The sequence below is a fragment of the Capra hircus genome, chromosome 23 (assembly GCF_001704415.2).
Source record: "Capra hircus breed San Clemente chromosome 23, ASM170441v1, whole genome shotgun sequence".
In the NCBI taxonomy this organism is placed as follows: Eukaryota; Metazoa; Chordata; class Mammalia; order Artiodactyla; family Bovidae; genus Capra; species Capra hircus.
The window spans coordinates 38,180,167-38,195,346 of NC_030830.1; the positions used below are offsets into that span (position 1 = coordinate 38,180,167).

The window sequence follows — 15,180 nt, forward strand, 5'->3', positions numbered from 1 at the left end:
CCTACCTCTTGAGAAATCTGTATGCAGGTCAGGAAGCAACCGTTAGAACTGGACATGGAACAACAGACTGGTTCCAAATAGGAAAAGGAGTACGTCAAGGCTGTATATTGTCACCCTGCTTATTTAACTTCTATGCAGAGCACATCATGAGAAACACTGGACTGGAAGAAACACAAGCTGGAATCAAGATTGCCAGGAGAAATATCAATCACCTCAGATATGCAGATGACACCACCCTTATGGCAGAAAGTGAAGAGGAACTAAAAAGCCTCTTGATGAAAGTGAAAGAGGAGAGTGAAAAAGTTGGCTTAAAGCTCAACATTCAGAAAACGAAGATCATGGCATCTGGTCCCATCACTTCATGGGAAATAGATGGGGAAACAGTGGAAACAGTGTCAGACTTTATTTTGGGGGGCTCCAAAATCACTGCAGATGGTGACTGCAGCCATGAAATTAAACGACACTTACTCCTTGGAAGAAAAGTTATGACCAATCTAGACAGTATATTCAAAAGCAGAGACATTACTTTGCCGACTAAGGTCCGTCTAGTCAAGGCTATGGTTTTTCCTGTGGTCATGTATGGATGTGAGAGTTGGACTGTGAAGAAGGCTGAGCGCCGAAGAATTGATGCTTTTAAACTGTGGTGTTGGAGAAGACTCTTGAGAGTCCCTTGGACCGCAAGGAGATCCAACCAGTCCATTCTGAAGGAGATCAACCCTGGGATTTCTTTGAAAGGAATGATGCTAAAGCTGAAACTCCAGTACTTTGGCCACCTCATGCGAAGAGTTGACTCATTGGCAAAGACTCTGATGCTGGGAGGGATTGGGGGCAGGAGGAGAAGGGGCCGACCGAGGATGAGATGGCTGGATAGCATCACGGACTCGATGGACGTGAGTCTGAGTGAACTCCGGGAGATGGTGATGGACAGGGAGGCCTGGCATGCTGCGATTCATGGGGTCGCAAAGAGTCGGACACGACTGAGCGACTGAACTGAACTGCAGTGTGCAAGGTATGCGTGTCACTTGGATTGTGGGGTGTGTGTGTGTGTGTGAAATTGAACTCCACGTGGCGTTGAGAACGACTCAAAACACACGGTGTTTGCAGTCTTCACATGTGGAGGTGGTGCCCTGTGTGTGTGTTGTGTGTGCTGTGCTTAGTGTGCTACGGGATGCACACAACCCTTTGGCAAGCAGAGTGAAGGCTGGGTGTACCCTGGCAGGTCTGCACCCGGTGTAGGGGTTCAGACGTGCAGTTCCTGTGTAGATGCAGTGCATGGTGCTTTGCGCAGGCTCTGAAAAGCTGCGCTCTCTCCCACGTATGGCGGTGTGATTCCTGTGTGGACAGAAACCAGAGGGTGTTGTGTGCGGAGGTGTATCAGTGGCGGTTGTGCAGCGTCCACTGTAGATGTTGCTTGTGTGGGGTGGGCGTTAGGCGGTGGCAGGAAGCCAAGAGCACCGCGGCCACTTCCGCAGTGAGGAAGAGGATGGGGTCCTATTGCCAGACCTCGCCCCGGCCGGACTCGCACTTCCGGGCCCGCACTTCCGGACCCGCCTGCGAGGCATTCTGGGAAGCGGGGCCACACCCACCGCAGGGGCCACGGGGAAGTGGCTGAGTCGGTTGCGCGCGCCGTTACCGGAGCAGTCTCTTCCCTCGCCTGCTGGGGGCTGCCCTTTGAAAGCCGCGTGGAGTTTATATTGTCCAACTCGCCGGCTCCTACCAAGCGCCGTACCCAGCACGTCTGTTTTGTCCTTTAATCGATACGGCCAGCCTCTGAGGGACCTTCTAATCCCCACCGCACAGGTGAGTTACCTCAAGCTCCAAGAAGGGAAGGAGCCATACCGGCTTAGGCCCCTGACTCCCAGACTTGGCGCGAGAGAATTTATGACGAGAAAAAGGGCCGCGGGATAACGAATAGCGTGCGTTTCCCCCGAAACCTGTCGAAAGATACCAGAAGTCTCTCCTCAGACCTTTCTGAATTTCTCGCACTTGCTGAAAAGGGAGGGAATCATCGGTTAGTGCAATGAAAACGAAGTTGGAAGAATGGAGGTATTAGATAAGCTCGTATGGTATAATATGATACTTCCCAGAGGGTGTGCAATTAAATAATGAAGAAGGTAATTGTCCAAAGTTATGTTTAATACGCGTTGTGGAGTGAAGGATTAACATCAGTTTTTAAGTTCCACGTGGTCATTCTTCAGATGTGCTTCCGGTGGCGTCTTCCTCCTTCCATCCTTTATTCCTCCTCTTTCTTTTGCCATATCTTCCTATGTATTTGATCTATTAGGCTGAATCATATGAAATTACCTTTTATGTAAATCAAAACTAGTTAAATGTTGGCAATTTCATATGTTCAACCTAATGCATTTTAAAAAGCTTTTTTTTCTTTTGGGGGCGGCTAGGGGGAGGGGTGTGTCGTGCAGGATCTTAGTTCCCAGACCAGGGATCGAACCCACACTGCCTGCAGTGGAAGCAGGGTATCCTAACCACTGGACCACCAAGAAATTCTTGGAAAGCTTTTATATTTTGTGTTTCAGAAACCCTGAGATTTTCAGATTGTAGCTTATACTTATGGCTAGAGGGGTGGCATATGGGAGCTGGCTCTCCAGGAAATTGTTAAATATTCAAGGACTTTGCAAGAGAGTTGTTAAACCATTGGTAGCTTGAAATTGGCCATGGAGGGAGTATTTACACTATGGAAATTGGCTTCCCTCCTTGCCCTCCTGGGATCCAGTTTAGCGGAACGCTGTTGGTTGTTTGATTTATCTTAGGCCAAGTGAAATCAGTTCAGAACCACATAGATCCCCAAACACTGAGACTGAGGAAAGAGTAGAATGGATGCTGGGGAGGCAACCAACAAGTTCAGTGGTTGTGGGAGAAAACATTGAAAACTTGGGGATGTGCTGTCACAGTTCATAATTAATAGTTCACTTTAGTTAGTGTTAAGCATCTATCAGCACTATTTGAAGTACTTTATATGTGTTAACTCATTTGATCCCCACAGCAACCTTATGGCATAGATATCATTGCCATCCCTATTTTACAGATGGAGAAACTGAGGCTTAGAGAGGCTGAGTAACTTGGCTGAGGTTATACAGATAGTAAGTGGCAGAGTTTGGCTTTGACCTCAAGCTATCTTAAGAAAACATGATTTTAACTACACTGTCTGTATTATATACGTTAGGTTATGCTGCAGTAATAACTTCCAAATTTCGGTGTTTTACAGTAAAGACGGTTTATTCTTGCTCACATTTTTACATGTTGCCTATGTGTCAGATGTGATTCTGCTTCACACGTCTTATTCTGGAACCCAGGCTGAAGGAGCAGCTCCTATCTTGGCCCCAGAGAAAAAAAACAATTCTAGCACCATGCAGTGATTCTTAAGATTCAAGTAATACGTGGCATACTTCTTGTCACATTCCATTGGTCAAAGCATATCACGTGGCCAAGCTTGACTGGGAGGGGGCTGAGAAATAGAATCCCCCTCTCCCTAGGCGCTGCAAGTCACGTGGCAACCTTCTGGGTAGTGAATAACTGGGAACTGTTTTAGGTTAGGTTCCCAGAAGCAGACCCTGAGTCAGGGATTAGAGTGCTCTATTAAGGAAGTGTTCCTAGGAGAATCCAGAAAAGGAGTGGAGGAGCAGGACAGGGAAGGAGGCAAAGCTAAGTAAGGGTATAATTTCAGGCCAAGTCCTGGGCTGAGCCTTATCCAAAGGGGGTTCTGGGTATAAATTATACCCAGAGTTTATCCCAACTCAAGGCAGGAGAGCTGGACTTTCATATTTCCACAGCTGTGAGTCATCAGTTAAGGACTGCTCTAAGGGCACGTTTTGCTTTCTGAATATGGATGAAGCAGTTCCAGTAGCCCTGGACCAGTCCTTCGAAAAGAATCACGGGTGCATGGCTCTTAGAAACAAAGTCACACAGAAGTCAGGAGAGGGAACAGAACCTGAAAAGATTTAAAGAAATGTGGACAGAGCACCAATAATTGACACTAAAGGAATAGTAATGCCAGCTACCACACTGCCTCTATTTCATACTGTTTTATTTTTATATCAAAGGTATGACTTTTTTCTCCTGTAGTTAGTGGCATGTCTTTGATGTCAGAAAGAGGGACCACAGTTTTCTCCTCTTGAAACAAAAGGTAATAGGGAATCATTACAGGTTTTTCAATAATCCTGTGTAGTACTTACTGAGCATGTGTGTCTAACACTGAAATTTCTCCAGAGTGAAGAAATCTGTGTATAATACTGTGGTGCAATTCTGTCAGTAACCCAGAGTTAGTGCAGCCTCCATGGGTTAAGGGTACAGTCCCTAATAAGACTGCCCTGTTCCACCTATACCAGCTGCAGGTTCAAGGGTTCCCAGGCCCTGCTTGCTTCTGACCTACAAATTCAGGGGTTCCCATGACCTTTTCAGGTTTCTTGATTTGCTAAGGTGATTTATAGAACTTGGGAAAGTGCTAGGCTTTATGATTAGTTTTGTTACAAAGGATACATTAGTTTTGTTACAAAGGATTCAAGTCAAAATCAGCCAAATAAAGAGACATACAGGAGGAGGTCTGGGAGAGCCCTAAGCATGAGCCTCCCAAGCCCTTCCTTGAGGAATCCAATGTGTCGCCTTCACAGGACACTGATCTATTCATCTGGAAGACTCAACCAAACTTTGAGTGTTCAGAGTTTCATTGGGATTTCATTATATCTGCATGATTGACTGAATTCAGTCTGCAGCCACCCTCCTCTTCCTGGAGAAGGTTGGGCTAATATCACATGACTCAAATCCCCAATCCTTTAATCACATTATTGGTCTTTCTGATGTAACCAACCCCCATCCTGAGGCACTCATTAACATAAATTCAGGTGTGATCTGAGAGCCCCACCATGGTTAACAGAGACACCCTATCTCTCAGGAAAATCAGGAAGGGTTCAGAAGCTCCCTTCCCAGAACCTAGGACAAAGACCAGATAAATTCTTTATTATGCAGCATGTATCATCAGATTGGAGAACAATATTTAACTGAGCGGAATTTTTGTAATTCCACAGGTAAACATAAATGTAAAAGCAAATACAGTACACCAAAGACAAAAAATCCTATCCTAAATGCAACCAGGGAAGTAAAACAGATGACTTAAAAAGGAATTGTGGAATAACAGCAGGCTTATCTTGCACAGCAGTGAAGGCTAGGAGATAATGGAGTATCTCCAAGAGAATTATAAGGTAGATTGCTCTTACCGAAAGATAAAGCATAAAATAACTTTAGGATACTGTAGTGATATTTATCTGACATCCCAGAAGAAAGTTAATCTGTTACTGAAGTTATCCACTTAAAAACCAAAACATTTTAATGATTTTTGATATAAATTATTCCAAAGTATATCACCCCATCCCCCTGCCTTCTTAACTGGTGAGTTCAACATTAGTGTGCTTTTAGGTAGTGAGACTCCCCGGGGTTACTGAGATCTTCTGTGCTGTTTGCCCTAATATTAAATGTTTCCACATGCTGTATTTTATACCTCTTTCTGCTTATTATAATCCTGTCTCACTGCAGCAGCAGTTTTATTGAAGCTCTTAATCTGCTGCTGATTTAATGTGCATTTGTCTGGATATGGGTCAGAGGCTTTCTCCATCCTCCTAATATATATAGCTCATTAGCTATATCTGACAGATTTTATTTTCTGAAAATGAGCACCATGGTACAGTACATCCAGCACGTTCTTCTTACTGTGTAATGTTGACATCATGTAGGCTTTCCCCTCTTGAATCTGAGTATGTCCATGGTGCTGTGTAACTTCCAAGGTTATAAAAAGATGATATAGCTTCCACCTCTCGGAATGCTTGTTCTTGGAACCTTAATCACTATGCCACAAGGACGGGGAGAAACCACAGGGAAAGGCCCCATGTAGGTGTCTGATAGAACCCCAGCTGAGGCTCCATTTAGCAGCCAGCACTAATCTCCAGCTTTGTGGATAAATGAGTGAGCGAATGAGCTTTCAGGCGAGTCCAGCCCTAGCCTTCAAGCCACCCTAGTTGAGACCAGGTGGAGCAGAAACAAGCTGTCCCTGCTGATCCTGCAAATAATCCAAATTATGAATTTAATAAGCCAAAGAGTGATGGTTTTAAGCTCTCTCTAAGTTTGGGATGGTATCATTCACAGCAATATATAACTGGAAAACAATGTGACTACTTTCTACTCACAGCTTAAAAGTTGTTCCATGTGGCTTGGAGCCACCTGGGAGCTCTTAACCCAGAGGTGTCCTTTGCCAATTTTAAGGAAGTTAAACCTTGTAAATTATTTTAAGTCTATTCCTGCTCCAAACAAAACTTCTTTGGTTTCAAGGAAGGAAAAAAGAACCCGTTCAGTTTACTTCAGGAAAGGAGGATTTAATGAAGCGACACAGGGGCTTATAGGAACCCCAGAACAGAAACTGCTGTACAGCATGGAAACTGCAGCTGTTTTTACATATGTAAAATATGTGTATACATAATATATAAACAAATATAGATTTTATATATACAGACATATGTATGTTTGTAATTTCTACCACTCTCTGCACGAATACTATATTCTTTCCTCATTATAGATTCTCATTTCAGAAGTGGTTCATCATAACCCTTTCCCACTTTGTAGTCCCCTTTCTAATCTCAATCTTTATAATTCAAGTGCTGTTACCGATTCAGTGCCCAGTTTCCATTTCTTGAAAAAACATCTGATTAAAACAGCTCCTCTTTGCTAAGTAAGGTCCCACAAGCATCTGGGCTAATTACACCTAAACTAACTTTGGTCAGGTGTCCATCTCAAGGAAGACAGCTGCAGTTTTGAGGTAAAGAGTCCCCCAGAAAGAGTGGGTGGGCATGTAGTGACTGACCTCTAGAGCAGCTCCCCATTAAGGCTGTAAACTCCTGGCCAGAAAATGAAATCTGAGATGAGATAAGCATGACCAGATGAGAGTAGCACATAATCAGGAACTGGCAGCCCAGAGGAGGATCAAGAAGAGGGAGGAGGAGGAAGAATTATGTCTGGCAGCAGATGGTGAGACCTGCAGGCCCTGATAACATCTGCAGGTGTCATTTCACCCTAGATGGGTCCATGGTGCCCTACATAGAGACCCCAGAGTACAAGAGTTCAAGTTCTAGGTCAACTAATATAAAAGACCTCAGGCAAATTACCATCTTTGACCCTTGATTTCTTCATCTGTAAAATGGGAATAATAGCACAGCCTTGCTGGGCAAGGGTGGGAATTACCTAACTCGTGCCTCATCACAGCCATTCAGTAAGTGTGAACTCCCTTTCTTCCTCCACTTGGAAGTCAGAGCTCCCCTTCCAGGTTGTGGAATGTGCTGGGACAAAGATCCTGTGGCTAGAGGTCAAAAGTTTTCTCACTTCAGTTACAACCTCAAAGGAGTTCCCTGCCTCAGGGCTTCACACCTTGCAAAGGTGAAACAGGCCTTTATGAGTCCAGAGCTACCCTGATGGGGCCACTGACTATACCTTTTTCAAAAAATCACCAGATTTCTGGAACCAGTAGATGTGCGCTTTAGAAATCAGTGAATAGAAAATGCACAGCAAAATAGCACTGAAGCTTTTGGATAGGGCCCTCTCATTTTAAGAACATAACAGAAATTGTGAAACTATCAGGCAGATCTCAGTTCCATGAAGACTCTCACTCTCCTCAGGTGGTTCAACACTGTACAATGGCAATTACTGAACTATGTGTGTTGCACGTCAAATGCGAGAACAGAGGCACGGAGCTTGAGGGAAGGGGCTCTGGATCAGGAGTTCCAGGCCTGAGGTCCATTCCCAGCCTTGCTGCTGCCTAGCACCGTGTCCTTGGGCAAGTCACTTTCCCTCTCTCATCCTGATTCTCCACACAGGTAAAATAGGATGGTTGGACCAGTTTCCAAGAGGCCTCAAGCTCAAATAGGAAAGGAGTATCTTAGTGATTAAAAAGAACCCTCAGAATTACCCAAAGTGAAAGTGAAGTCACTTAGTTGTGTCCAGCTCTTCGCGACCCCATGGACTGCAGCCCACCAGGCTCCTCCATCCATGGGATTTTCCAGGCAAGAGTACTGGAGTGGGATGCCATCGCCTTCTCCGAAACATTAGTTCAAATCCTGTCTTCCACTATTAGCAGTGTGACCCTGAGTAAGTTGTTTAGCCTCTGTACACGTTTCCTTATCTGTAAACTGGGGATAGTTACAGTATAAGGTTGTTCTGAAGATCGAAGAAGGCAAACCACAGGGGCATGCAGCACACCACCTTGTACATAGTAAGTTCTTGATGAATGGTAGGTATTGTTGTTAGGGATGGGGATTTTAAAAGATGTTTTTGAAAGTGTAGCTCTATTAATCATGTGACCCCTGGGACTCCTCAGGCCAGAATCAGTAGATTTCTGGAGTGTCTAAAGAGGAACAGATACAAATTTGTACAAAAAAGTCATGGCACTCCTTCAATTAACAAGTTTCCCTTTTTTGATGATGGTGGGGACCTCCTTGTAAGACAGTGATCTTGAAAGCCAGGTTATGGGGAGAAAGAAATGATTTTATAAATGTTTTAAGCTCCCACTCCTTTATGTCAGCCTGGAGGACTTGATCATTAAGGAGGTTACTTAATCCAGGCTACAGAGAACTTAGTATATGGCACAGAGCAGTATTTCTGTAATTTCTCGAGAGAGAACAAGACTCAGATTCCTGGGTCACATCCCAAATTACTTGATGGCTAGGAATCTCCAAGGGTAGGAGCCTCTGAAGGGATGTTTATTTAAGCTGGTGCCCAGTTACTCTTGTCCTAGAAGTTTAGGAAACCCTGGCAGAGAGGCTAGATTGCAAGACTGAGAACTGACCCTCCCCAGGGTACATGGGAGGAGGAGAAGCGAGAAATGGTCGTTTTAATGAGGTGACTGAATATTTATCTGTAAAGTGCAGTTGAAATGGAGGCAGACCAAGATGCCTAATGGACAAGTTGTCCCCTTCCTTCTCAGTTCCCACTCCATGAGGTGTGGACTCATGAGACAAATTAAATGAGGGGAAGAAAAATAATGTCTTTGTACATCTGAGTGTTCTGAGTGTCCTGTGAATGAATTGCTGCTCTCAATGATGTCACAACATCGTCATCAAAACATCACACCAACATTATCAAAAAGTCTTCATCTAAGAATCTCTTCAGCTTTGAAACCCAGCTTCTATGGGTGTGAGGTCACCCAGGAGCTAAATCAGGTTAGGGCCCCTTTAGGTCTGAGAAGTTGCCCTTTGCCTCCAGGGCAAGAACCAGAACATGCTCTTCTAGTCTTGCTGGGAAACAGTTTGGGAGCAAGAGGCTGGGAATTATATCTTCCTGGAGGAATCGCATAGCCAACCAATTAAAGAGTGGGTCCACATAGATGGTTATGAGAAAACAGGTCAGTGTGCTTCTCTGGCCTTGGCATTCTGGTTTTCTCCAGTGGTCACACTTCTGGGCCAAGGGTTTATGTCCCTGGGGCTCTGTCCTCTTTCTGAGAGGGATTTCCTTCTTTTTTCTGGTCACTTCTTGCTCTTCCCTAGTACAGATGAAGAACTCTGAAATTCTGAACATCTAATGCCTTTGATTATTGATTGTAGAAATAATCATAATCTCAGATTTGAACCATCATTTATACTGTTTTTTAAATTGTAGTAAAGAACATATAAAATCATTTTAACCATTTAAAGTATGCAACTCAGTGGTATGTAGTACACTCAACAATGTTCTGCAGCCAACACCACTGTCTAGTTCCTGAGTTTCCTCACCTCAAAAGAAACCCTGTACCTATTAAGTAGTCACTGTCCATTTGTTCCTAACCCCCAGCTGCTAGCAACCACTAATCTGCCTTCTGCCTTTGTGCATTTGCCTGTTCTGGATAGTTCATGTAAGTGGAAGCATATGATATGTGGCCTCTGGCTTCTTTCACTTAGCATAAAGATTAAATAGTATTCCATTGTATTTAATATACTACATGTTGTGTATCAATCAGCTGGATATCCTTTATACATTTAAAGTGATTTTTTTTTAATTATTTATTTTTGGCTGCACTAGGTCTTCATTGCAGTTCGGGGACTTCTCATTGTGCTGGCTTCTCTTGTTGCTGAGCATGGTCTCTGGGGCACGTGGGCTCGGTAGTTGTGGCACATGGGCTTAGTTGCCCTGCAACATGTGGGATCTTCCCGGACCAGGGGTCAAATGTGTGTCAGCTGCACTTGGCAGGTGGATTCTTAACCACTGGACCAACAGGGAGGTCCTAAAGTGCTTTTCATAAACACCGTATCACCTGATCCTCACCAAAACTCTGGGAGGTGGTCAGGGCAAATATTATTCATTATCATGGAGATTTTCCCCATTTTACAGATGAGACTGAGGCTCATAAAGGTGGAGTTACTTGTCCAAGGTCTCATAGGTGGTTAATAGCAGAATCAGAACCCAGGTGTCTGAGTTAGGATGACCAAAACCTTTCTTGAGCTGTTTGCTTAGTAATGCTAAACAGTGTCCTTCCTCCAAGATCATGAGTGGACATGTGCTCATCATGGCAAGACAGGTGAGGACCAGTGAGAGTTGAACCCTTCAGTTCAGTTCAGTCACTCAGGTGTGTCCGACTCTTTGCAACCCCATGGACTACAGCACACCAGGCCTCCCTGTCCATCACCAACTCCGGGAGTTTATTCAAACTAATGTCAGTTGAGTCGGTGATGCCATCCAACCATCTCATCCTCTGTCAGCCCCTTCTCCCGCCTTCAGTCTTTCTCAGCATCAGGGTCTTTTCAAATGAGTCAGTTCTTTGTATCAGGTGGCCAAAGGATTGGAGCTTCAGCTTCAGCATCAGTCCTTCCAGTGAATATTCAGGACAGATTTCCTTTAGGATGGACTGGTTGGACCTCTTTGCAGTCCAAGGGACTCTCAAGAGTCTTCTCCAGCACCACAGCTCAAAAGCATCAATTCTTCGGTGTTCAGCTTTCTTTATAGTCCAACTCTGACATCCATACATGACTACTGGAAAAACCATAGCTTTGACTGATAATCATAGCTAATAACCGTAGCTTTGATAATCAGCCCGAGGGTTTGGTATAAAGGTGGTAGATACAAGAGAGACCATGCATGGCTGCAGCCAGCAAGGAAAGAGTGGGGCTCTGAGTCCTGGAATGGAGGTGTTTAGATGGATGAATCTTACACTCCCTGCTTGCACAGGCCTAATTTTGTCCATTGACAAAGTTGATCACTGCCTAACAGGGCCTGATCTTACAAGGCTTTTCTGCTCAGACCTCCTTAAGAATTCTCCTTCCATCTCTGCATGAAGTATACATACTTTCCTAGAATACTTTACTCTCCAACAGCAAACCTAGCAGTCAGGGCTTCATAAATGTTTGCCAGCTAAGTCAGTTTAAGGACTTAGGTCTCTGATGTTTCACCCTTTTTCCTCAGCAGTGTGTCACCAGTAGCAATCTTCAGTGCAAATAAGCAGGACTTCTGGGAGTAGAATCCCACTCTGCTGCAATGAGAGTTTTATTCTCACTAATAAAACAGCAAAACTAATAATGGAATGTTTGGAAAGCTGAACAAAGCAACAAAAATGATCCATAACCTTACTGCCCTAACACAACTGTTATTTTGAATAATTCTCTTCGCCTAGCTTTCCTTCCTTTCTACCTTCCTTCCATCCATCCATCATGAAAGTAATACACAATATTGTAATATTTTAAACATTACCTAATATCTCACACCCAGAGACAACCACTGTGAACATTTTGCCCACTTCCTTTTTTTTGGGATTTATTCATTTATTTATTTGGCTGCACTTGGTCTTAATTGCGGCCTGCAGACTCTTTGGTTGAGTTATTTGGACTCTTAGTTGCTGTGTGTGGGATCTAGTTCCCTAACCAGAGATTGAACCCAGGAACCCTGCATTGGGAGTGTGGAATCTTAGTCACTGGGCCATCAGGGAAGTCCCAGAAAGAGACACTTTAAAAAAAATTTAATTTCAACTGCACTACATGGCATGTGGGATCTTAGTTCCCCAACCAGAGATCCAGTCCCCACAGCCTGCATTGCCAAAGCAGTCTTAACCACTAGATCACCAGGGAAATCCCTTCTTGCAGTTTTTTTCGATGTTTTTTCATAACTGCAGCTATACTGAATATTCCATTCTGTTAGTATATATGTTGTTTTTGTTACTAATTTTTTTCTAATAAATATGTTTATTTACAGAAATTTATGGAAAAAATTAGCAAATAGGAAATAAAAATTACCCAGAATATCCCTTCTACATATGGAAATTTTAACATGCGTTTTTAAAAAAGATTTATTTGTTTTTGCTTGTTTGTTTTTGGCTGTGCTTGGTCTTCGTTGCTGTATGTGGACTTTCTCTAGTTGCAGTGAACACGGGCTATTCTTCGCTGCAGTACTCGGGCCTCTCGTGGTGTCTTCTCTTATTGTAGAGCATAGGCTGTAGGTGTGTGGGCTTTCAGTCGTTGTAGCTTAGGGGCTCAGTAGTTGTGGCACATGGGCCTAGCTGCTCCACAGCTTGTGGGATCTTCTGGACCAGGGATCAAACCCGTGTCCTCGCATTGGCAGGTGAATTCGTAACCAGTAGATCACCGAGGAAACTCTAACATGCATTTTTTTTACATAGTTGTGATCCTACTAAAAATACAGTTTTTTTTCTTTTTTTCCCACCTATCTTAATCTCATTTCCCCATGTTGCCCCATAGTCTTTACATTAACTTCATTTTTGTCTTTTTAATATGTAACACATTTGTATAGTACGGTATTAAAAAAATTAGGATACTATGGAAACGTTTTTTCCCCACTTATTTTTCATTTGCCTATTTTTCCTCCCATAGCACCCACTGTTACCTGTTCCTTGTGGACCCTCCTCCTGAAGCACCCTTATGTGCATATGTAAAATACATTTTACTTAAATATATTCTTTCCTCATCTTTCCATTTTTTACATAAAAAATAATGAACTATGCACACTCACTTTCTAAAACTCAACAGTATATCTTAGAGTTTTTCCTATTTATATTCAAACAGAGTTTCCTCAATTTTTTTTATATACCACATAGGATTCTGCTTCATGTAGGGTAGCATAATGTATCAAACTAGGTCCCATGAGGGGAAAGGCAAGATAGGGGAATGAGTACAAACTACTATGTATAATGTAAATATGCTACAAGAATGTATAGTAAAACAGAATATCACCAATATTTTATAACTATAGATGGAATATAACCTTTAAAAATTGTGAGCTACTGTGTTGTACACCTGAAACTTATATAATACTGTATATCATCTATACCTCAGTTTTTAAAAAATGTTTTTTAGAAATTAGGCCCCATCAGTGAATATTTAGGTTATTTTCCTCTCTTTGTGCGCAGTGCAGCTATGGCTCGGGGTCCCAAGAAGCACCTGAAACGTGTAGCAGCTCCAAAGCACTGGATGCTGGATAAGCTGACCGGCGTGTTTGCCCCTCGTCCATCTACCGGTCCCCACAAGCTGAGGGAATGTCTCCCTCTCATCATTTTCCTAAGAAACAGACTTAAGTATGCCCTAACAGGAGATGAAGTGAAGAAGATTTGCATGCAGCGTTTCATTAAGATCGATGGCAAAGTCCGCACTGATGTAACCTACCCTGCTGGTTTTATGGATGTCATCAGCATTGATAAGATTGGAGAGAATTTTCGTTTAATCTATGACACCAAGGGTCGCTTTGCTGTTCATCGTATTACACCTGAGGAGGCCAAGTATAAGTTGTGTAAAGTGAGAAAGATCTTCGTGGGAACAAAAGGAATCCCTCATCTGGTGACCCATGATGCTCGCACCATCCGTTACCCTGATCCCCTCATCAAGGTGAATGACACCATTCAGATTGATCTGGAGACGGGCAAGATTACTGATTTCATCAAGTTTGACACTGGTAACCTGTGCATGGTGACTGGTGGTGCTAACCTGGGAAGAATTGGTGTGATTACCAACCGGGAGAGACATCCAGGCTCTTTTGATGTAGTTCATGTGAAAGATGCCAACGGCAACAGCTTTGCCACCCGGCTCTCCAACATTTTCGTTATTGGCAAAGGCAACAAGCCATGGATCTCTCTTCCCCGTGGAAAGGGTATTCGCCTTACCATTGCTGAGGAGAGAGACAAGAGGCTGGCAGCCAAACAGAGCAGTGGATAAAATGATCTCTATGTAACATGATTGGAAAAGTCTTTGTACTTAGTTAAAGATAATAGCACATAAAAAAATAAAGTTGTTTCTAATCTGCTGCCAACAATAGTACTGTGACTAACACTGTATGTGTGTCATTTCAAATGTGTGAGCCTCCATCTGTGGAATAAGCTCCTAGAAGTGGAATTGCTGGGTCAAAAAGTGAATGCATTTTTAATTTTGATAAGGCCAAATTGTACTCTGTAGGTTAGCAACACCAGCATGTGATTTAACCCAGTGTCTAGCCTTAGTTACTTTCTCCATCTTCTTTTGTCCCTATAACAGAGTTAGGACCAGCCTCAGGCATAAAGCAGTTTTCCTTTCTGGCTACTCATACATTATCTGTAATATATTGAAGGCTACTGGATGACAGGCACTTGCTGTGTGTTGAGAGACAAATATGTATAAGACACAGGTGCTGCCCTTGGGAGCTGATCTCAGAGCTAGTGGGGGCTGGGAAGGGAGCACGGAGGAAGGGGTGTGTAAGAAGAGCCCACCAGGCCCTCAGCCTCTGAAGGGGAGGAGCTGGGTGTGGTTTTGCTCTCCTTATCCTGGCACCTAGCAGAGCAGATGGTAGGCAGTCAGTGTTCAATATACACTGAGGGAATAAACGATGAAATAACAATGTCTGGTGTCGGGGAAAAGGGAAGGGTGCTGGAGCAAGGGTGTTGGTCAGGGCAGGCTTCACAGAGAAGAGCATTTGAGCGCCTCTGAGAATTCCACCAAGTCAAATTCTAGGCCAGAGAGGCTAAATATTTGTTGGCTTCCTGACTCAAAGACCAGTTGGGCAAGGAGAGTAGGGTGTCAGGAAGGATCTGGAAACAGATCTGAGTGGGTGGAATTTGGGGGTCCCTCTGATAAGTGCTGGATGGTATCTTTGAAATAAGGCAGAGGGTCTTTGAGTTAAGACAAAGGGGGAGAGGCTAGAGAAGACTGCCAAGGAAAAGCCCCCGCATTTCCCCACTCCAGTGCAGAG

At 43.7% G+C, this 15,180-nt stretch overlaps 1 protein-coding gene across 2 annotated transcripts; it reads left to right on the forward strand.

Annotated features, from left to right (window-relative positions):
- Positions 1,570-14,273, forward strand: LOC102180169 (40S ribosomal protein S4, X isoform). 2 transcript variants are annotated; one of them, XM_005696271.3, is made up of 2 exons: positions 1,570-1,800; positions 13,381-14,273. In XM_005696271.3, the coding sequence occupies exon 2, from the start codon at positions 13,383-13,385 to the stop codon at positions 14,172-14,174; it is 792 nt and encodes a 263-aa protein (XP_005696328.1). In that variant the 5' UTR covers positions 1,570-1,800; positions 13,381-13,382; the 3' UTR covers positions 14,175-14,273. The 2 variants fall into 2 exon arrangements, with proteins under 2 accessions (XP_005696328.1, XP_005696327.1); XM_005696270.3 differs by having other exon boundaries at positions 1,571-1,800; positions 13,376-14,273.

Excerpts from the sequence above, each read along its gene's own strand:
- LOC102180169 (XM_005696271.3), top strand. The coding sequence starts at position 13,383 with ATGGCTCGGGGTCCCAAGAAGCACCTGAAACGTGTAGCAGCTCCAAAG.